This window comes from Mus pahari, chromosome 3, assembly GCF_900095145.1.
Source record: "Mus pahari chromosome 3, PAHARI_EIJ_v1.1, whole genome shotgun sequence".
NCBI classification, from domain to species: Eukaryota; Metazoa; Chordata; class Mammalia; order Rodentia; family Muridae; genus Mus; species Mus pahari.
Window position 1 is genome coordinate 104,142,516 of NC_034592.1, and position 24,646 is coordinate 104,167,161.

Sequence of the window (24,646 nt, forward strand, 5' to 3'; positions counted from 1 at the left end):
TGGTTGATGGTACCAGATGTGGTCAGCATCAACTTGAGCCTACAGTGTAGATACTATCACCTCCAATTAGAGAAGGCAGAAACTTGTTACATTGTAAGGGCAATGAAAGGAACAGCCACTTTTGTTAAGGGCTCCTTAAAACCAAGGATTGAGCACAGTATAGGAAATCATCTCATCACCTTGAACTTGCCTTAGCTGTCATGTTTTTTAGTACTTATATGGGAGCAAATACTGAAATCATGACTGAGTAAATCTTTGCTATTTAGCATCTTGAGATTTTGTGAAACTAAAAGATGAATTTGTCACTAATTTTCTGATGCAAATTCTCTCCCAAGAGGAAGAACTTACCTGGAAACCTATATATTTTACCCATATTCTCCTCTAATAGGGGATTCTTCTTGTCCCATACTTGGGAGTTACCTAGGAATTTTCCACTTCCTGCAGTTCTGGAAAGCAATGTTGCATAACAAGATCCTAAAGGCTCCAAGACTGTGTTAAATTTCTGGAGAAATGGCCAAAATAAGGCAAATAACCAATAATATGAGGAGTTTAAACTTTACTTAAACATTCTCAGAGTGCACACTAGAGCTTTGTAAAGTTTTGGTGAGGACAGGAAATGGGGCATGCTTACCAGACACCTCCCACTGTCTGGTTTGTGGAACTGCCTCTAGTTTCCTTCTATAAGTTTAGGTCTAATATGTACCACTGTGGCTTCTGAGTTGGGACTATAAGTATTGTTGGCATGTAAGGATCATCAGAGTTGTTACATGCTGTAATCTTATAATGCATTTGGATTAAAACGTAAATAGCTATTCTGCAAATATGTTGTCTACAGAACCAAATTCAAGAAATTTAAGCAGTATAGTTGGTTACAAATGTCCTATCAGTGACAGAGGTGCTAGATGACCTCCCCCCAGAAGCAATATTCCAAAGCCATAAATAGGCACATTGTAAAACAGTGAATGCAAACCATGAACATGACAGATACAAACAAATGAGCTATGCACTCAACATATAATATATACATACATGTATGAAAACTTAAAAAAATAATTAAAAAAATAATGTGTTTTTTTTTTTTTTTGGGGGGGGGGAGAGGATCCCACACTACAGCCCAGGTGGACTGGAAATCACTACAAAGCAGAGGTTGGCTTCAGACTCTCTTCCATCTTCCCACCTCAGTCCCTCAAGTATTGGTTAGAAACATTAGCCATCACACCTAGCTAACAAGTTTTTAAAATATGAGAAACTTTGATCTCCAAGGCTAAATCTAGATTATCTATAAGTATTTTAAGATAGCATTTTCAAGATGCATTTTTTTCCTTAAGCCACTAAATTTTGGATCCTGTTTCTCCTATCACCAATTCCTAATGTTAGATTAGAAATGTAAAATTTTCTGCCCTTGAGGAAAAGGCACCTGTTTGTCAAGGTTATTGGGTGTAGAAAATCTCATTACTTAGCTAGCTATGTGGTCTAGATTTATAAAACATGCAGCAATGTACATCTTTTCTTTTGTACAATGGATGCAATCACAAAAACAGGAGCCTAAGAATCCGCACCTGGGAGGAAGTCTCCGACCTGCTGCAGCCCCTCAAGTTTCCAGTGTCCAGGAGTAAAATAAAACACCATATCAGCATACAGAGCTTTAGTGTGCTGTGCTAGAGCGGATAATGTACAGTGGATAATGGCGACGAGGAGTCTTTGACCATTTTGTTACCTTTTTTTTAGGCCTTGATTAACTTTTAACTTTTACCAAAAACATTCATTGCAAAGCATGCAACTAAAGAACTAAAGGTGGCTGTGCTCCTGTTTGCAAGGCCAGTTTGTGTGCAGAGCTGGGGAAAAGTGCCTGGATGTTTGAAGGTCTCTATCTTAATGTTGAATCAGCAATTTTAATGGTGATACAATTCCCTCCTGTATTCACTATCCATTAAAGTCAGATCTTTAGGCTGCTGTGCAAGATTACGAGGTATGATTTTAATATTTCAAGCAATTCACAAAGCCTATGGGTCAGTAGTATCATTTGGGGGCACATTAACTAAAATTAGGAACTAAGTGCTCATTCTTTGCTCTACTGAAATAATCACAGGACAGGCTTGAGTTAGTAACCTGTGTAGATAGAAGCCAGGAGGTACTTGTTTCCCAAAAGATAATTTCTGTCATACCCTACTTTTATTATGGCTACAGTCATGTTCTTTACATTATTTGGATGATTTGTGACTGAACTATGGAATATGCCATCAATAAAAACCTCAAGATAAAGAACTGAAAATCCAAACCAAACCAAACCAAAAGCTTGATTCTCTAGATCATACTCCTGAGCGAAGAGCTGGCTTAAAGCAGCCAACTTTTAGTTTGAACCTGAAAGAAATGTAACATCTAAAAGCACAAACTATGTTTTTTAATCTTTTGTTTGTTTCTTTAAGACAGGGTTTCTCTGCGTGGCCCTAGCTGTGCTGGAACTCACTCTGTAGACCAGGTAGGCCTCAAACTCAGAAATCCACTTGCCCCATCCTCCAGAGTGCTAGGATCAAAGTGTGTGCCATCACACCCAGTCCTACTTTTTCACCTCTGTATCAGGACAGCACTCAATAAAACTACTGATACATCCGACATAATTAGTCCATTCCCTTTTCTTCCGGATACATCTTTGGTTGGCTCTTTCCCTACATACAAAATAAAACATTCTCACATAATAATGAGGCGTTTGTCTCTGGATGTTGATGAGTTTGTGAACGGCTGCAGAAAAGGAGGCAACACACTGAAAGACAGACAGAAGGCATCCTGTTCAGCATGACTGCCAGCAGAGAGATTCACAAAGGAAAAAGGCTGGGCCCTGTTAGCTCTCCCAGTTACTATTAGCACAGGTTTGACTAGAGGACAGGGAGAAAGCCAGCTACTTTTAGCATCTAGCTAATGTAACAGAAAGGAATAATTCAGTTACCCTACATCCCATCCCCACTTCCCTTCAAAAGGGTGACATGGAAGAGGCAACTTTCAGGAAATGTTTTAAAAAACAGTTGATGTCAGCTGCATAATTATAATGCCCATCTATCCACTCTAACTATATGGACAGAACTATGTGGCTAACATGAGTAATCTTTGAGCCTGTATTACAAGCATATCTTGTTAAAATTTTCCCCTATTAAAATACTTTTTAAGTGAAAATTAAGTACCTTACACCTTGGCTTGGTAACAACTGCCAGCTGCTGCGCTGTGCACCTGGAAGGCAGGACAACTCTTAGGGATCACATGCCAAGAACATGTGTTCAGAAAATGAAGACAGGCAATGCCCAAGTGTACATGAGGCACACAATAGAAAAGGAATTTTATCATCTATAATCTTGAAATTACAAATGCAGAATGAGAAAAAATGGATTTATATAAGCATATGTCTCTATATTTATAAATATTTATATAATTTACCATGAAAGACATGCAAGCAGTACTGTAGCAACTGTTATACAATATAATACATAAGGATCAGACTCCATTATTACAGCTGTAATAGATAAACAACAAATGTGCCTTCCCTACTGCACGGCTCTCAAGTGCCTGAACCTGGAAAGAAATTAAGATTCCACACTATGCCATATTTCTCATGGGAGACCTTATGTCTCAGTGTAGTGTCCCAAGTTTGAAAATGCTCAACACAGAGCAAGCTAAGTTAGTGCAGCACCAGGGCAGCTGGGATGCACCACTGGAACATGCTCACTTAGTGAAGAAACACGTTTCCTTTTCCACCCCTACTCCTGAAATTCAACGGTTATAGGTTTGGCAGCAATACAAAGTCAAAAAGTAGATGTTTGTTAGAAGGCAGATTTCAACAGCAGGCAGATCAATTTCCCTGACCTCAATAAGATTTTTATACACCCACAGAGCATCAAATAGTCCACTTAAAAAGTCTGGTATCTTTAATTTGCCTGATTTCTGCTAGTAAGAGAGTGAGATTAGAACAAATATGATCATCTTTACAGCTTTATAAACTGAAATTTAGATGTCAAAAGCAGCTATAAACAAGAGCTCAGGACTGAGTTTCTTCCCCTTGGACTGTGCTGGACTGACGCTTCCTATGCAGAGGCATGGACTCTTGATGTGCTTCCTGCCTGCCCTAGCTAATTAAACTTACGTCTTATAAATGTGGAAATCAGGCTAAGAAGCCCAAGCATTAACCAACACAAGAACCAGGTAATAAAAACATTGAAAGAAAACTATTTAGTCTAAATTTATTTCCCAGATATTCATTCCTTATTGGTTAAATGTATAAAATACAAAATCTGATTGTAAGCCTCAGTAACATATTTTTCCTAAATCTCTAAAAGTATAAGCCACATTCCGAAGTGTTATTCTTTCCTCTATCATCCTGAAGGCTGACACTAGAAAGAACCCAGGGAAGCTGTCTCCTCCACAGTCTCCTGCGAGGAGGAAGCGCAGTCAGGGGAAAGGCGCTTGTACCTTTGAAAGCCATTGTCCCACTCTCTGTCCCTCTCCAGACACACTTGCCCAAAATAGCTCTAGCTAGACATTTCTTAAATTTTTGAGATAAAAATATAGGAGTTAAGAATAAGAACTGTTGCTCAAGGGTAAAATAGCAAGGTTTGACTAAATAAAGGTAATTGGATTTTAGAGTGTTATTAGGGGTTATTATTAAAGTAAGAGGTAAAAACATTAACTTTAAAAAAATGTAAAATCCAGGGAAGATACTAGGAATGAGTGGAAAGAAAGGTGTAGATTCACTAAATAAACACACAAACCAAATATACCCAGGTAATGGTTTCCTGGCAACAGGCTTCTTATATTTGAATGTCTGCGCAATGACTCTCCAAGGTTAGGAAGTTTTAAATAAAAATATCAATTTTGCTATATACTTTTTGAGTAGAAGATTAACAAATTAGGCAAAATCATCTAAAATCCCATTCTATTTCCTATCCTCAATTTTCTGTTTCAAAGGCAGCTATAAACAAGAGCTCAGGTAGTGAGTTTCTTTCCCTTCAACACTGCTGGACTGAAGCTTCCTATGCAGAGGCATGGACTTTTGATGTGCTTCCTGCCTGCCCTAGCTGATTATACTTATATCTTGTTATAAATAACTGATGATGTCACTTTCTTTTGTAAGAGAAGATCAACACTGATTGTTTGAAACAGACAGTACAGGGACACACATGCATCAGGTCTAGGAGGAAGATCTCACACCTTTCCCAGAGATGCAGCCTGCTCACTTCCTATCTGCTGAGTTTACTGGCTGGCTTACTCTTCCCTGGGGGAGTTTTAGAGCTGGTTGAGTGGTGGTGGAGGCTGCCAGATCCTTTTGGGCCATTCTTGCTGGGTTTGCAATGCTCCTGTTGGCAGGACCTCCTGGAGGACGATGATCCTGAGTGGCTAGGGGGTGACTTGCTTCTCCCCAGATGTGGGGAAGAACTCCTCTGGTCATGGTGGGGCCGTCCAGCCCTAGATGGTGAGGAACTAGATGTTCGAGGCAAGGATGAGCTTCGAGGAGAGGCACTGGGACTCCTTCGAGGTACAACTGGACTCTTGGGTGGTGTTTTTGGATTGTGAGGAGATCCTGGGCTCTTGCATTGGGTAGTACTCCGGGATTTCTGAGATCCATTTTGAAGAATTTGGGCCAGGCGAGAGAAAAGGTCTGAGTCAGAGTTACTACTCCCTAGAACTTTATATCTGCGTAGCCTTAAAAGAATAGAGAAGAATTAATTTTTTGGAAACAGGATATCAAAAATTCATTTTAAGTGTGCCTAAAAAAAAATCACAGTATCCCAAATCATGATATGTATGAAGTATGTCAATACCAAAAAACGCACTAGAAGTATGCTGAGTTAGTCTTTCACACACATGCTGGGTTTGACATCTGCGATGTCTGTTTGGCCTTTTGGTTAATGTTTGTTTGCTTTGACAAGGTCCTCCTGTGCAGCCCACACTGATCATCAAGAACTCAGTCTGTAACCCAGACCAGGCCTTTCACAGCTCCCCAGGTACTGGAATTATAAATATGTATAATCTCCTAGCTTTCTATCATTCCTGGCCAAAGATACCTTGTTTGTGTGGTTTTTAAAATTCCAATAGGGGCCATCAGGGTGGCTTAGTGGGTAAAAGCTCTTGCCATGATACCCTGGTGACTTGAATTTGATCCCTGGATCCCACATAAAGGTGGAATAAGAGAACCAATTCCACAAGATTGTCCTCCCACCTCCACATGTGCATCATGCACACCCCATCATACAATACGCTCTCGGCCCTCTTTTCTCTCTCTCTCTCTCTCTCTAATAAAACTTTAAAATTTGTAAATATATAGTTGTGCTGTATAGTCAGGGTGACTAGTCACTCTTTTGCTTCAGAGCCACCCTGTAGCAGGAATCGAGGTTTTGCTGTTGTTTCTTTTAGATCATCTGGAACTTACTATGTAGGTCATTATTGCCTTGAACTTGTGATTGTTCTTCTTCCCAAGTGTTGGCATCTGTGTATGCCACCACACCTGGCTTTATAATCAGTTTATACAGTAATATGGGTTGTCTCTGGACCATCTTCATTAGTTTAATCAAGCACATGGAACTTTAATCTGACTATGGTGTTTAAAGGTAGAGTCTTTGGGAAGTGATCGGATTAGTTAAGATCATTAGGGTGGAGCCTCTATGTTAAATTCTGGTGGCTTTGGAAGTAAAGGGAAGGAGACTAGCATATGCTGAGATGCACTAGTGCTCAAGCCACCACGTGTAGTGACTAAGCGAAGGAGGCACTTGCATGGCCTTGTGTGATGCTACTTGGAACTCCCATTCTTCTTATAAATTAGCCTGTTTCTGGTAAATGACTGTAAGAACAATAAGCCGACTAATATGTAAAAGTTTAAATAAAGAATGTGTATATTATGAACATTTTTTTAATACCAGGAACCTACCACCTAGAAAACTGCACTAGAAGAGTCAAATGTGACTATTCAGAAACTTGAAGTACATTAAAGGCTTGCAACCCACACAGGGGAACTTGGGCATAAACTGCAGTTGGTTTTGGTAAGTTTCAGATTTTAGCAAGGCAGTTGTTACTCATCTTGACCTTCAGCCCTGTGGCAGTCAAACCTGTACTAGCTTCTAAAGCCGCTTGTACACAACTTACAGGAACCAGGGCAGGGTAACCAACAACCCACACACCCACCCAGTCCTTAGGCTGTAAACAGGCTAGGGAACTAAGAGTACAGTGCTTCCTAAGGACCAGAGTTTAGTTCTCAGCACTCACACTGGGCAACTCGTGACCACGTGGACCTCCAGCTACAGGAGATCCAACACTCTCTTCTGGCCTCCAAGGGCACCTGCACACAGGCGTACAGACCACACTCTCTCCCCCAACTGAAGATAAAAATAAAGTCTTCGGGGAAAAAAGTCTATTTGGAGACCATATTCTCATTGCTTTGTTAGTCGCCAAAGGCCTCGTTCATCTGAGGACAGCCACAAGTAAGGCCAACATATCTGCTGAGGACAACAGCAGGCACGGTGTCAACAACCTGATGCCCGTGAGCTTGGATTTTTCTGAATAATAAATTCTCAGTAAAAACAGTAAGTTGTTACAACTTGTATCACTTCAAACTGGGGAGGATGCCTTTGGAGTATTCAACATTCATTATATTTTTATGAGATAAATAACATGTATACCAAGCTCAATAGAAAAACGACCAATAACAAAAGCCACAAATTTACATTCTGCTCTATTTAGTTCTCTTCCACTAAACTCCACATTTCTTCTGAGTAAGTGGATTAATGTATAGTCTTCCTCATTCTGTAAATTCAAATGGTGATAATACAAACGTCGTCTTGCTAGTGCTAAGAATTCTGCAAATGCTGACTCTTGTGTGTATTAACCAGATCAACTATTAAGGAACTGCCTGATGATACAAACACAAAGTGATAGGATGGGGCATTTCAGAGACTGGTACATTTTTATTTAACTTAGTGTTTTTTTTTAATTAAAGGCAGGTTCATTGGGAAGCTGGTCTTGGAAGAGTTCACTGGCTCCAAGGACTGAGTTCAGGGGAGTTGGCATGGGGAGGAGTGGGGCGAGGAGAAATGGTGCTCGGTGCTCCGTGCTCTTGCAGAGAGAAGAGGAAGAAGAGGAGGGAGGGGTTATTGATTGATTTAGGAGATCAATCATAAAACACTAACTTCATAGATAATTGTCCTACTGATTGAAATCACTCCTTTTACTCGGCTGGCATTATTTTATTGTGCTCTAGAGCTCTTCATTGCGGCTTCTCACAGTAGATGGAGTGCGTGGCTATTCTCACATCTCTACTCATTATTGCACACCCTCTTTTCTGTGACTGAAGTGACTTTTAAGGGGTATAAAGACTTAGTATTTTCTCACCCTGCCATTACTTTTTCTCTTTTCCCTTTAGGGAGCTAAATCTTAAAGACTGGGTAGGACAGTCTGGAGAGATGACTCAGTGGGTAAGGGTGCTTTGCCTACAAGTTTGATGATTAAATTCAATCCCCAGGACCTACATGGTGGAAGAAAAGAAGCAATTCCCTCAAGCTGACTTCTGGCTGCTACACAAGCACACTGGTGTGCACACACACACAATTCTTAAAAAGCACATGTGAGTAGTAAGAAGCAGCAGAAAATGGATGGGAAAACCGATATTGAGTGTGAATCACAGAAAGATAAAGAAGAGGGTAAGGGACCAGCAAGTGGATGTATGTAGGCACTACAGGAGCTGCAGAAGGACAAGGAAGTAAATAGTATCTAAGAACAGCTGGAAACTGCCCAAACGTAATGAAGGACAAGACACCACATCCAGTAAACACAATGACCTCCAAGCAGGATGACTGCAAAGTGACCCAATCAAACTAAGACACACAATCAAACTGTCTAAAGAGTCCTGACAACAGAAAGAAGTCACTTGTCTTATACAAGGAGAATATTTTTTCTCAGAAGTTCTGGAGGTCAAAAGGCAGTGGGTTAAGGACAGATTTTTTTTTTTTTTTTTTTTGAGGTTTTTCAAGACTGGGTTTCTCTGTGTAGCTCTGGCTGCCCTGGAACTCACTCTGTAGACCAGGCTGGCCTCAAACTCAGAAATCCACCTGCTTCTGTCTCCCAAATGCTGGGATTAAAGGCGTGCACCACCACCGCCCAGCAAGGACTGAGATTTTAAAGTTCTAAGAATCCCATGTTGAGAAAAAAGTCCCCTTCAAAGATGAGGGAGAAATAAAGATAGTATGAGGTAGAAGCTGAGCTAGGGGTGTGGCAGTGTGATGAGAGGTAGGATATGTATTTAGCAGGCTTGATGTCTTGGGCGCAATCCCTACAGCTCACAACCACTTACATGACCTCTAGACCTGCTGTCTGCAGTGCTAGCTGCAGTTACTGCAGACTGAAACCAGAGGACACCAAACAGGAACTAAAGAGCTGAATAAAGTAAACAGATAAATACAGTCAGTTCTAATAATACAGTGATTATTATTCTCACAGCTATTTATAATTTTTATAAAACATTCAATCAAAGTTGAGTTGCACATCTATAACCCCAGTGGGAGGATCAGTTGTTCAAGGCCAGTTTGAGCACATAAAAACGAAGATGTAATCTTGTGACTTGAATAAGTACAATGAATAAGGAGGTGACTTAAAGGGACATAGTGGTATGTCCCTGTTATTACACTCCAAAAACCCAATTAGAATGCGAGAACTTCAGGACTGTCTACTCCATGTTGACCACAATGGAAACAGGCACAAACTACACAATGGGAAAAATAAAGGAATTTAAGGCTTCACCATACACACACAGAAAAAAGGACAAAGACACAATAAACAACAGAATGATTTAAGTTGGGGCCAGCATGATAGTTGAGCAGGAAAGGTGCTTGTCTGAGGCCTGAACTGACTCCCTGAGGGCCTGGAAGATGAGAACCTATTCCCACAAGCTGCTTTCTGACTCCTGCACCTACAAAGGCATGCACACAAATGTAAATAGACATGATAGAAGGCCTCTGTAGAGCAACACCAAAATGACAGAAGTCCCCTTCTTCCCAACTACCTTTAGAAGAAAGGAAATTCTGGTAGACACTTAACATGAATGACCCTAAAGATATTCTGCTAAGTAAAACAGGCCAGCTACAACAGAACAAACACTATATGATTCTACTTATATCAAGTATTTATAATGATCAAAGCCATAAATTAAATCAAGTGTTCCTGGGGGGGCTAGAAATGGAAGTTTATTGTCTAATGAGTTTAGTTTCGGTTTTATATGATGAAGGGGGCCCTAAAGTACAGTGCTGAATATGCATAGCAAAATTAACATGGTTAATACCACTGAAAAGGACACTTAACATGAGTAAGATGGTAAATTTTATGTTGTTTTATTTTTCGTCAGTGGAAACAAAATGCATTGTCCTCAATAAATCTATACTATGCCCTAATGGTGTACTGTGGAAGGAACAGATGAAAACAAGTTCAAAAGAAGGAACTGTGACCACGGCTGTCATATGGTAAAGCATACTTGGAAACACCCTTACACACTACACACATGGGAAGCATGAAGTTACCTGGCTTCTACTCCAGGCCTGACTGGTGGCTTTCCCGGTGGCGGCCGAGGCAAGAACTGAGGTGAAGCGGAGCTATTAATTTGATCTGTGCTGACCCAGGATACTGGCCTTGGGATCTTGCTCTTTCTAGCCTGGGAGATGACGGGTGACAGAAAGCTATCTTCAACTGATCTACTCAGGTGGGAGTCTGCTGCCAGTCTGGAAAAGGGAGTGAAGACTTCCTCCTCAGACAAGGGAACTGGAGCAGCGGCTAGTTTCTCCTCTATGAGCTTATCAGAGGCACTTGAGAGATCCCCCAGGAAAGACTTGAACTGCCTTTTTTCTACCAGAAGTTTGACTATTTCTGGCTGATAGGCTTTCTTCTGTAGAAGCTTTTCTTTTGCAGACACTGCGGAGGATGATTCAAAAGTTGAATCTATTTCTTGTGCTAAAACAGGGATCCGGCTGTGCCTGGTCACAAAGGATGACCGAAGCATGTCCTTCCGAGTAGGAGGCCCATGCTCATTCTCTGAGACACAATGATAGAGCTCTCCATTTCTAGGGACAACTTTCTCTCTCTTACCCTCTTGGTGCAAATAAACAGAGAGGTCTCCCTGCTGCCCTGGCAAGCTTTCACTCTGAATACCATCATCTTTAAATAGCTTATTTTTCTGCATTGCTGCCATCTGGCCTATCTGCCCTTCAGGATGTGGGTCAATGGCTTGTGGAGAAATTTCTGACGTTCCAACTGCCAAAAGCTTCATTATCTCATGGGTTTTGTCCTGATTTGGTATCACACTAAAGTTCTGTGTCTTTGACACATCCAGAGGTTCTGTGGTAGCTGACTGATCCCTTTCTGCGGTCACTAAATCTCCTGGGAGAGAGATTTCAATACAGTGCTGCCCTTCATTTAACTTCTCATCTTCATTCTCTGAGCCCAGAAGAACGCTTTTCTCTTCTGTTTCTCCAGGGAGATGTTCAAATTCTTTCACAGCTAATCTATTATGGTCAGGAGGGTCTTTTGGTCCCAAGTCTTGAGATGTGTCACCATCTCTCATGTTGGGTATCATGTCATGACCAGTGTGATCTATCTGAAGTCCCAAATCCACTCTGCTTCCTCCGCTAGCTAGTTCACCCTCTGTCACAACCAAGCCCGAGAAGTTCTCCCTTGGAGAGTACAGTTCTACAGTGGGCTCCAAGGGCTGAAGATCTTTCTTCTCTGGTTGTGGACCATAGTGAAAGCTTCCTGAAGTTGACTGTGTTGATGCCACAGAAGGTCTAGGAATTGTAATCTGTAGAAGCAGGGAGAAAAAATTAAAAAATCCAATTATGTGAGTTACCAATCATATGCATGGTTTGAGATGTAATACTTCAGATTTCAATTTATTAGAGCAGCAAAAATGAGCTGGGCACATCCCTTTAATCCCAGCACTTGGGAGGCAGAGGCAGGTGGATTTCTGAGTTTGAGGCCATCCTGGTCTACAAAGTGAGTTCTAGGACAGCCAGGGCTACACAGAGAAACCCTATCTCGAAAAACCAAAAAAAAAAAAAAAAAAAAAACCAAAAAAAACAAAAAAAAAAAAAAAAAACCAAATAAACAACAACAAACAAAACCCATTAAGTCCTAGGAAAACAAATGAAAAAAATTCTAAATTCAAATCCAAACTGGAGTGTTCATGGGAGATTTGGCTTAGATTCACTTTCTATCCAAGTATATATGAAAATTCTGATATGGGTATGGAGTCAGCTAAGTTGTTTGAAATCTATTTCACTTTGTGTAAGGAACATAATTAGGTTTACAGACATGTAAATCCTGCCCTAAAACCAGTTGAGATGGAAATCACCAAATAGAACATGGTGCTATATATCTGTAATCCCAGTTCTTGGGTAGTTGAGGCTCAAAGAATTTGAATTCCAGCTAGCCTAAGCTATGCTGTAAGATTTTATTAAAAATAAATAAAAATAGGAACTAGAGTGTTGAAGATGCTTTAGATAAATCTAATATAGGCTACCTGGGTTCAGAACAACCATACACATAAAATAAATTTAAAGAAAACAACAAAAACAGTATAGGTCAAGTGTGGGACACACGCCTTTAATTCCAGCACTTGAGGCAGATAAATCTGGGAGTTCAAGGCCAGCCTGGTCTACATAGTGAGTTTCTCTATAGCTCAGGTTGTCCTAGAAACTGTAGCAATGTTCCTTCCTTGGTTTCTTGAGTACTGGCATTACAGGAATGCGCTAAAAATCCTAAAACAAAACTTGGGTTGGACTAGACTAGTTTATTTCCTTGGGCTAATTTTCCCTCGTCCACAAACAATTGTACAAGGCAACCCTGGAGGAGTTGTTAGGAAGATCAACAATGTAACCTGATTGAAGAAGTAGAAAGTAGTAACTCTTCACAGCAATGAATCCTAACTGCCACAGTGTCTTTTCCAAGTCTTTTATACCTAGCAAGTGCAAATGTGCTTTAACAAAAACCATTTCTCTTTGGGGAACACTGCTGAGATTAGTATGTTAGAAAGTAAGGATAAGGGGGCTGGTGAGATGGCTCAGTGGGTAAGAGCACCCGACTGCTCTTCTGAAGGTCCAGAGTTCTAATCCCAGCAACCACATGGTGGCTCACAACCATCCGTAATGAGTTCTGACTCCACTCTTCTGGAGTGTCTGAAGACAGCTACAGTGTACTTACATATAATAAATAAATAAAACTTACATATAATAAATAAATAAATCTTTAAATGAAAAAAAAGAAAAGAAAAGAAAGTAAGGATAAGCCAAGTGGTGGTGGTGCACGCCTTTAATCGTAGCACTCAGGAGCAGGAGTAGAAGCAGGTGGACCCCTGCATTCGAAGCCAGCCTGGTCTACAGAGAGTTCTGGGATCAAAGGAACATGCCACTATGTCTGGCTTTATTTTTATCCCTATTGCAGGTTCACTATAGAACATAGTGTAAATACTATTCTTTACATGCAAGCATTTGCTGAACTTAAGCGTCTGATTGCACAATCTTTTTTTTTTTCTTTTTTTCTTTTTTCTTTTTCTTTCTTTTTTTTTTTTTTTTTTTTTTTTTTTTTTTTTTTTTTTTTTTTTTTTTTTTTTTTTTTTTTTTTTTTTTTTTTTTTTTTTTTTTTTTTTTTGAGACATAGTTTCTCTGTGCAGTCCTGGCTGTCCTGGAACTCACTCTGTAGACCAGGCTGGCCTTGAACTCAGAAATCCGCCTGCCTCTGCCTCCCAAGTACTGGGATTAAAGACGTGCGCCACCACGCCCGGCCCCTCTGATTGCACATTCTTAACTGAACAACTAATCTACCTTTCTTTTCCTGTCTTTCTTTCCTTTTATTTATTCACTTATTTAGACACAGGATCTCTCCTACAGCCAAGTTGGCCAGAGTAGGCTTCTTTATTTAGCTTCATAAATTCTGGAACTAAAGCTGTGAACTCCTGTCCACAGATAGCCTTTATTTTTTTTCTTTTGTTTCAGTGTGTGTATGTGCATGTGGGTGAATAAGAATGTGTTTGTGTATGGAAACACACACTTTTTTTTTTAAGATTTATTTTATTTATATGAGTACACTGTAGCTGTCTTCAGACACACCAGAAAAGGGCATCCGATCCCATAACAGATGGTTGTGAGCCACTATGTGGTTGCTGGGAATTGAACTCAGGACTTCTGGAACAGCAAGCAGTCAGTGCTCTTAACTGCTGAGCCATCTCTCCAGCCCGAGACACACATTTTTTTAAAGACAGGATCTCTCAGTAAATCAGTGATTTGACTAGACTGGCTGGCCAGAAAGCTCCAGGTACCCATTTGTCTTTGTCCCCACCTCTCCACCTCCAGCTCCATGCATACTCCAATTCAGTGCTGGAGTCACAGATGTATTCTGCAGTGCCTGGGTTTTAGGTGGTTACTGAGTGTCCTTAAGTATGAACAGTAAGTAATTCACTGATGTGGTCATCTCCCAGCCCCAGTCTTTGTTTTGTTGTTGTTGTTTTGAGACTAGGTCTATGTAGCCCTGGCTGTCCCGGAACTCACTATGTAAAAGAAGTTGACCTCAAACAGAGATACATCTCTGGAGTACAAGGATTGAAGGTGTGTGTAACCACACTCTCCTCAGGGCGCCACCCCCCCGAATTTGTTTGTTTTGAAACAAGTGTTTCTCTATTGTCCTTGAACTCATTCTGTAGATCAGGCTGGCCTCCAACTCACAGATATCTGGCTGCCTCTGTCTCCTGAGTGCTGGGATTAAAAGCATGTGCCACCTTGGACAGCCCATGCTTTTCTTAATAGCACCTTGAGCAGTTAACACAAAACAATGACAAAAGCCATTTCTTACCGCAGTCAGGGGTCCTTCTGCCTGTGCCTCCATGGGACTCGTGGGAGTCACTGTGATGAACTGACTTGCAGCTCCAGCCTGGAGGTCTAGCCTATCTGTGTACAGTTCTGAAGCAGCAGTAGCAGGGCATTCAGCAGAAAGTGCTAAAACCACACCTGAGCTTTCCTTCTTTAAGTGATGGTTGTCAGTCCAAGGACCTACTTGGATCTTTTCATCTTGAGGTGACCCCTCAAGGACCTGAAGCACTTCAGGCTCCTCATCTGAAGGGCTTCCAGTTGTCTTATGGCCTAACACCTCATTTGTCCTAAAGTCTTGAAGGTCTTGCTCCTTGTCCACAATCACCCATTCTTTGGAATCAACCTCCTGTTTGCAAGAGCTTAAGTTAACAGCTATAAATCCATTGCTGCCACCACCATCTGCCTGCTCCGGGGTGTTGGCAGAGGCAGGCTTGGAGGCGTCAGGAAGATATTCTTCATCATAGTGCCAGATGTGGTCAGTGCGGGACACAACAGGGACACAAGGCTTATGAGGCAGAGCAGGGAGAACAGGTTCTTTTCCTGCACTGGAATCTTTCTGCATTTTCTCCATGCTTAAGAAAATGAAAACAAGTTACTCAATTGTCCTTAGAGAAACATCTACTATATCCTGATAAACTCTATGTGGAACAACCATTTTTACAAAGTGTGATGAGTATGTATGGAGAAAACAAGGGGAGTCTCACAGGGCCACCATGCTCTCTTCTTGCCATTCCTGTTCTTCCCCAACACTGTCCACTTTTAAAGTCTCTTTTATTAGTCTGACTCCTTGCCAAAGTAAGTTTTTCTTCCTATTGCTCTCATATCTATACCTCATCTTAAGTGTATTTCGAATAGTTAAAGCATTGTTCAAGTCTAGACCATCTTTTTGATCATATGTGGATCTGTGACAACGGATGACCTTGAATTTCTGATCCTTCTGACTCAACCTTCCTAGCTGAGATCAGACACGAACTACACATATACTTATTTGTATGTGGTTCTGGGGATTGAACCCACATGTAAGAACCCAGGGTTTTACATATGCTAGGCAGGCACTCTAACCGAATTATACTCCCAGCCCAAATCCATAGCCTTTCTTAACCCAACACTTCATTGCCAACAGTCCCAGAGCTGGGACTACGTGTGCACTACTACATACAACTACCTCTCTCTGAATTCTCTTGAAGCCTACTGAGTGGTAAATAGACTTCAAATCATCTTACATTTTCATTTCCATCTTGTAACCAAAATTTGCTACAGGCAGAATGTGCCTAACTGATCAAAAGCATAAGTCATTATACTATTTATATACATTATCTGTAAAGCTTAACTTTCCTTTTGTCTTGGGAGACGTGAGTGTCACAGGGCAAAACAATAAACTTACTTATCTATTTCCCTCTGCACCTTATCTCTATGTGCCCCAGTTCCTGCCTAATGTTGCCTTTGTTCCTCTACATTGTTGCTTCAAAGAGCTCACCTTCTAACAAAGGCACTGCAAATATAGCAATTCTCAAAGACAAAGACTTGGCTGTAGAATTTGTAATGATATTACTCAAGTCACATTAAAAATGAGGATACAGGGGCTGGTGAGATGGCTCAGTGGTAAGAGCACCCGACTGCTCTTCCGAAAATCCGGAGTTCAAATCCCAGCAACCACATGGTGACTCATAACCATCCGTAACAAGATCTGACGCCCTCTTCTGGAGTGTCTGAAGACAGCTACAGTTTACTTACATATAATAAATAAATAAATCTTAAAAAAAAAAAAAGTAATGATACAAACCTAAGATATGAACAAATGGAAACTCAATAGTGTCAGTGTTATAAAAACACAAGAATTTCTTATTTGAAAGAATTAACATAATAGAGATAAAATATAGTAGTAGTAGTAGTAGTAGTAGTAGTAGTAGTAGTAACATGGAAGTTTTAAAATGAGAGAGGGTTATAGGGGAAGATACATTACATACCAGGTCTCCAGAAACTTGTCAGTATCTGGCTTTGGCTCAAGTGTCAAACGTTTTTCCAGCTCAAAGCTGTGAATAGAACGTAGCTTCCTTACTAATGGAACCTCTCTGTCTGGCTGAGTAATCTCTGATCGGACACGAATTGGTGAACCAAGGCTTGGAGCATTGAGTATACCATTTACTTGACCATGGCTATTTTCTTCTTCAGTAGCTGCCTAGAAAAAAAATATAAATAGAATCATTCCAAATTTATACATGGGAGAAATCACTGATGCCTTTGAAATAATGTCAACAGATGATTACATGTGTTTTCAGAAAATTAAATTCTTAAATTTTTAATTTAAAAATTATATTTATTTCTTTATTTACTATATATCTGTGTGTATGCCCTTACTACATGTGAACATGGAGGTCAGAGGACAACTTGTGGGAGTTGACTCTTCTAAATGCAAGTTGCCAGGCAAGGTGGCAAACACTGTTACCTCCTGACTCACCTCACGAGCCAAGAAAACTAAGATACTTTGACTTTGGGCTGGAGAAATGACTCAGCAGTTAAGGACATCTACTGCTCTTGCAGAAGACTAGAGTTTGAGTACCAGCACCCACATCAGGTGACTCAGCCCCCTGTGACTCTCACTCCAGGGGATCTGAAGACTAGCCTCCATGAGTACCTGCACACATGCCCATAATTAAGAATAAATAAAAATATTAGACAGTAACAGTTTAATTTTATTAAATTTCTGTTTGTCAATTTTTTTTAAAGGTTTTATTTGTCTTATATATATGATGAGTACACTGTAGCTGTCTTCAGGCACACCAGAAGAGGGCATCCGATCCCATTACAGATGGTTGTGAGCCATGTAGTTGCTGGGGATTGAACTCAGGACCTCTGGAACAGCAAGTAGCCAGTGCTCTTAACCACTGAACCATCTCTCCAGCCTGTTCATTTAGATGTTTAAAGAACCCTATCCTATTATACTAAAACTAAATCTTGGAAAGGATATCTTTGAGCCGTACAGATCTCACAAGAGTTAGGAGAGACTGCCAAAATTGCCATACCCCTTTCTTATTCCCTCCCTCAAAAACAAACAAACAATAAAACCAACTCTTTGGGATAGAACAAGAAGCTGCTGGAAACTGCCAGGGCAGAGCAGAAGGCTGGGCACAGATTAATACAAAGGGCTGAGTTCCTCCAGGCTACATAGACTCTGTCTCAAACCAACCAACAAATTCAAACAATCAAATCTCTCAGGCTGGAGAGATGGCTCAGAAGTTACTAGCACTCATGATGGGTCACATCTATCTGTATCTCTAGTTGCAGAGGCTCTGACACCCACTTCTGGTGTCTTTGGGCAACAGGCACAAAGACATACATGAAGCAAAACACCTACACACATAAAAAAAAATTAAAAGAAAACCAAAATTATTAAAATCCAATTTGTCCTGGCACCATAAAGACTGCCCCAGTTGATAGTCTAAAAATCAGTAGTAGGCTTAGTATAACTGAAGCATTGAGTTCAATCTCCAGCAACGCATACACAATATTGAATCCCTACTTTTTACTCCTCATTGCTGACTACTATGTGTAGACAGTATTCGTTAGCTAGACCACTTGCTGTTAATGCTTTTACAAATGACAGAGTATATATGTCTAGGCTATAATGAATGTCTATTTTCTCATGCTGTATTTCATGTACTGAACTCCTAATTCCAAACAAAGATAATGGGGTATGTAGGCAATGACTAGGTTATGGAGGCAGAATCTTTATAAAATTGGTGTCCTTATAGAGTGTCCTAAAGAGATCTCCAAATCTGTCTTGATCACTATGAATACTATGAGTAATAAAGTACTGTTGTTTGCAAGGTACCTATTTCATGATATTTTTTTATTACAGCAGCCCAAACATATTAAGAATAAATATCCTGAAGGGTATTTTTCTTTTTTTAAAAAAGAAAACATTTCACTTGAAAAAAAATTTACTTGGGATAAAGATGGAGCAGAGACTGAGGGAACAGCCAACCAATGACTGCACCAACTTGAGACCCATCCCACATGAGAGAGCCAATCACTGACACTATTGATGATATTCTGCTATGCTTGCAGACAGGAGCCTAGCATAACTGTCTCCTCAGAGGCTTCATCCAGCAGTGGATGGAGGCAGACTCAGAGATCCACAGCAAAACATCAGGGAGCTCAGGAAGTCTAGTGGGAGAATCAGGGATAGAAGTGGGCAAGTTGCAATCATATTGTGCCTAGTTGCTGATGCTCTATTCTGCCCCTGGAAACCATATAAAAACTCACCGAACGAAATACCTATCCTTCAAGCCTGGGAAGACCAAAGGACACTGGAACAATAAATTCCTCTTGCTTTTAAAAAAGAAAAAAAAAAGAAGAAGAGAAAAAAAAAAAAAAAAGGAAGAAGGAGGAGAAGGAGGAGGAGAGGGCAAGTTGGAGGCATCAAGGATACCACAAGAAGACCCACAGAGCCAACTAACCTGGGACCATGGGGACTCACAGAGAGGGGACTATCAACCAGGGAGTGTGCAAGAGCTGGACCTAGACCTCCTACACATTTGTAGCAAATGTACATCTTGGTCTTCATGTCCATCTCCTAACCAGTCGAGCAGGGGCTCTCTCAGTCTCTGTTCCCTCCCACCGGATACCCTTCCCCCTACCTGGGACTGCTTGCTTGGGCCTCAGTGGGAGAGGATGTGCTTAGTCCTACTGGGACTAGATGTCCCAGGGTGGGATAATACCCAAGGGAGGCTCCCCTTCTCAAAGAAGGGGAAGACAATGGGTGCGCGCACACACACACATGTTAATATATGAACACTGAGTGTAAATGCTCTCAAGAATCCAAAAGCATCCGATCTGGAGCTGGGGTTAAAGGCTTTGAGCCTACAGACATGGATGTGTTGTGAATGGAACTCAGGGCCTTTTCAACAGCAGTGCATGTTTTAAAAGCTGTGCCACCTCTCCAGTCCCTCCTTAAGATAAAGAACTGGGTTTGTGATATATTCATACACATATACTATTATACTTTGTTCTCATTCTCTCTTTTTTTTTTTTTTAAAGATTTTATTTATTTATTATATGTAAGTACACTGTAGCTGTCCTCAGACACTTCAGAAGAGGGCGTCAGATCTTGTTACGGATGGTTATGAGTCACCATGTGGTTGCTGGGATTTGAACTCCAGACCTTCGGAAGAGCAGTCGGGTGCTCTTACCCACTGAGCCATCTCACCAGCCCTTTGTTCTCATTCTTATCCCCATGCCACCCTCTCCTCTCAAATTTATAGTTATATAATTTTTAACTGTACAAAGTTAGGATAAACTCCTCAGAACCGATCACAGATGAGCTTCGGAGGATATTCATAAAAGGATGACTAGCCAACTTTCTACCAGGCGTATTTTAAGGCTGAACCCTAAGCTTCAACCTCCTTCCCAACCACACCCTTTTTTTTTTTTTTTTTTATTGCCATCATTTTTGAGACAAGGTCTCACTGTGTAGCTGTGGCTGGCCTAGAACTCACTATAAACCAGCATGGCCTCAAACTCACTGAGATCCCCCTGCTTCTCTACCTCCCAACTACTATGATTAAAGATCCATGCCACAGCACATAACAATTACTACTACTGTAACTACCACTGTAATGCATGGCCTTTTCAACATGATCTTCATATTCTACAAAAGGAAAAGAATAAACAATGAGAGCAAAGAAAAGTCTGGGGATAATCTGCCCAAGAGTAACTCACCTATTTCTCTTCCACACTTACAAGTGTACCTGTGTACAATTCTTTTATTTATCATCCACTTTACCAGTTTATGATCAAATGTGATCTGTGATCTTCTCACTCCCTGACCTTCTGGCTTCTTCACCTCATTAGAGACAGTTTACCAAGGCTGTGAACAGAGCTACACTGATCAGAGTCAAAAAAGGTTACACAGCTCTGTCATATCATCTGGAAAGATGATCCACTTTTACTCTACAGATATTTCTTTTCTGTTTGACAAATGATTTCCCACTTCCTCCTTTCTTCCGTTCTAGTCAAGTGCTTGACTACTAATTCCCGCTAACGCTCCTGATTCATTTTAAATATCTATCTTTTCCATAACATACATTGAATACTGATGATTGGTATCTAAACCTGAGCACTTTGGACCGCATTAGCTAAAAGATCACAGTTTCGAATATTTAAAGCCATTGTCAAGGGGGCTGGCGAGATGGCTCAGTGCAGAGGTAGCAGAGATCACTTGCTGTACTTGCAGAGCACCACATGATGACTCACAACCATCAACAACTCCAGTGCCAGGGGACCCAGTGCCGCCTTCTGATCTCCACAGACACTAGACACACGTGTGGTACAAATACATACATACAGGTAAAACAGCTGTATTCATAAAAATCTTGAAAAAGTTTTAAGATAAAATAAGTAGCAATACTATGTTCTACTTTACACTCAGAAGTGAGAATCATGAGCTGGTGGACTACAAAGTAGATAATGTTTCTTTTTCTTTTTTTTTAATGAAAATAAAATATCATTTACCCCTTCCCTTTTCTCCCTCCAACCTTCCCCATAAACTCTTGCCTCCTCAGCTGTCAATTCATGGTGTCTATTTTTCAACTGTCATTACATATATATGTATCTATTTTTCTAATACATAAACCAACCTGCTTGGTCCATATGATGTTATGTGTGTATATATGGATTCAGGATGAACACTTACTATTGGACAATCAATTTGAGGGCTTCTCCCTGGTGTGACTAGAATGACCTGGGTTTGATCTCCAGGACTAAGGTGGTAGAAAAAAGACCTGTGTCTGTCTGTCTGTCTGTCTGTCTGTCTGTCTGTCTGTCTCTCCCCACCCCTCTCTCAACTGTGTATCAGTAAAAGAAGAGTATAGTAACTACACAGAAAGAGATTACTTCGTATAAAAGAAATACACACTTTACAAATCCCGAGTTTTATCTTGTTCTTGTTGATATCCATCTCTTCCCAGACATCCTTTTCCTGAGGGCGAGGGTGCCCCAGAGACCCAGGCAATTTATCTGGTGATACACCAACAGGGATTCCATTCTCCCCATCACTAAGCTGTTCATCTGGAAACACTTCATCTGTATTTTCTCGAAGCAAGTCTCCTGGGATGGGGGTGGCATTTGCAATTCTGAAAAGTTAGGAGAGGAAACCAGTAAACTTCAAAAGACCAGAATACAGAGTTACCATAAGACTATACTACATACAAAAAAAAAAAAAAAAAAAGACTATACTACATTTTTGTCTCTAAGTGATATGTCTATACATAATTAAGAGTTAAATAAAAACCTAAAACTCTTTTAACACTAATTTTATGTTAATACAGAAAAGGGAACATTTTTCTAAATTGGGAGAAATTAAAATTTTGAACTGTCAATGTAAATAATACAACTCACTGATTTGACAATCACTTTTTTGTTGTTTGTTTGTTTTTCAAGACATTGTTTCTCTCTATAAACCAGGCTGTCCTGGAACTTGTTTGTCCTGGACCAAGCTGGTCTTGAACCCACAGAGATCTGCCTGCCTCTGCCTTCTGAGTGTATGTGCCACCACCATTGGCCAAGAATTACTTTAAAAGTCTGAAACATCTGTTCTATTTTTCATGAAGCTCTCATCAATAAAATAAAATAATTTACCATTTTTGCCAATAATAAAAACAATTATGGAGAAGTACTAAGTGCTATAAGTAAATAAACAGGGGTCAGGTGACATTTTAGTATGAAATGTATACCACTGTTTATTTTATTTCATTCAATGTATTTTGATAATTTTTACCTCCTGGAACTCATTCCCATCTTTGTAACCACTGCATTTTTGTTCTTTTTCTTACTCTTAAATAAAACAAAACAAAAGAAAACAAGGGCTGGAGAGATGGCTCAGAGGTTAAGAGTAAGGGCTGTTCTTCCAGAGGTCCCGAGTTCAATTCCCAGCAACCACATAGTGGCTTGTGATCTGGTATGCGCTTCTAAGCTTGCCTGTATATATGCAGGCAGAACACTGTATACATAATAAATTTTTTTTTAAAGGATGTGGTTCCTACACAGTTAAAAAAAAAAAAACCCTACAAAAACATAGAAATGAAAATCAAACCAACTGGCAAACAACCAATAAGATGAAAGAAAGTCCCAAGTGAAAGAGCACTGTGCACTCACTGTCTTTTCATTATGGCGTTAACTAAGCTCCTACCAGGTGTAAGGCCTCAGACAACAAAGGAGGAGAAAACCCTTGAGTTTCCCTTCTGGGGAAACTAGAAATTCTGAAATTACAGAATTCATACAGTTCTATATGACAAAAATACAAAACAGGAATAGGTATTTGTTTAAACACTCCTGTTTTCCTTTCTTTCGAGAGAGAGTCTTAGTTTGATCCCACACTGGGATTGAGTAGAGATCTTCCCAAATCCTGGGATGACAGGAGTATGCTATTATGCTTGGCTATATACATTTCCTTTGAATGAATTCCAGGTCCTATTTACATAGTTGACATCACTCAGCTTGCTAGTCCATGACAGGCCTTTACTTTTTGGTCATCAGTCAGTTACTAAACTCAAAAGGCCTCTGATAACTATGTTCCATAAATACTAGTGTTTAAAAAATATTTCTGAGCTGGAGAGATGGTTCAGCAGTTAAAAGCACTGACTGCTCTTCCAGGGGTCCTGAGTTCAATTCCCAGCAACCACATTCTGACTCACAGCCATCTGTAATGGGATCCCAATGCTCTCTTCTGGTGTGTCTGAAGATCGCTACAGTGTACTCACATACATAAAAGAAATAAAAATAAATCTTAAAAAAAAACAAAAGGAAAGAAAAAAAGATATTTCTGGCTGAACACAAGATTTAGCAAACAAAGAAACTTCTAACAAGTAACTTGGAATACCTAAACATAGGAAAAGTCTTCAGGGGACTGTCTTGACATATGCTGTTACTGTGAACAGCAAAATAGATAACCTTGCCAGGCACACCTTTAGACTCTGTGCTTAGGAGGCAGAGGTAAGTGGATCTTTGTGAGTTCAAGGCTAGTCTGGTCTAAATAGCAAGTTCTAATCAAGTCAGAGATATATAACGAGACCCTGTCTCCAAACAAAACAAACAAACAAAAACCCCAAAACAGTAACAACAAAAGAAGCAAACAATCAAAAGAGAGGACTCCTCAGGCAGCCACTCTGAAGTACTTCCAAGGTAACCATGTGCTCTAGCATAAATGGTCTAAGGGGTGTTCCATTGTCTTGTTCTGGTTTCCTGCCCTGCCTCTACCTCTGCCTAAGTGGTCAATGTTCAGTGATCTCTTTATCAATACTGTAGGTAAACAATCTAGAAAATTCATTCTTCCCTGACCACTGTTTTCACAAGAAAACCTCACAGCCTAGTAAAGCAGGAAACAGAGAAAGAGGTGACTTGGCCTGAAATAGTCCAAATATACAATTAAAGGTCAGAAATAAACTGAGTAATGAAAGATTTTTTTCAGGTATGAGCTTAAATATAATTTACTGATACAAGGAAAGTTTTCTGGAAGGTTCATCTACTGACCACACTTTCTTAACAGTTTGATCCCTCAATGTTCCAAACTTTCCCCTTATGCCCATCATTCTCCTCCTCTATAACAGTTCCACTTCCTATTTCCCTGTTCTACTCCTCAGGAAATAAAATCATCTGTCCCCAGCTCTCCTCACCTGTTCTACAGTATATCACATACTTCAGGGACTCATCCCTGTCTTTTCCATACAGCTTCTCTTCCACATGATACAGTTCTCCTTTGTAGTTAATTCCTTAGT

At 40.3% G+C, this 24,646-nt stretch overlaps 1 protein-coding gene across 4 annotated transcripts in view; it reads right to left on the reverse strand.

Moving 5' to 3' along the window:
* Positions 1-2,480: 2,480 nt before the first annotated feature.
* Ttbk2 (tau tubulin kinase 2) overlaps positions 2,481-24,646 on the reverse strand; it is a 115,143-nt gene continuing 92,977 nt past the window's right edge. For 3 of the 4 annotated variants that reach the window (XM_029536557.1, XM_029536558.1, XM_029536560.1), the window contains 5 exons: positions 21,790-22,006; positions 16,841-17,052; positions 14,857-15,445; positions 10,542-11,812; positions 2,481-5,685 (listed from right to left, as the gene is read on the reverse strand). In XM_029536557.1, coding sequence (XP_029392417.1) covers positions 5,223-5,685; positions 10,542-11,812; positions 14,857-15,445; positions 16,841-17,052; positions 21,790-22,006 — 2,752 coding nt within the window. In that variant the 3' untranslated portion in view covers positions 2,481-5,222. The remainder of the gene's footprint in view (positions 5,686-10,541; positions 11,813-14,856; positions 15,446-16,840; positions 17,053-21,789; positions 22,007-24,646) is intronic. The other variant, XM_029536559.1, reaches the window with a different exon arrangement.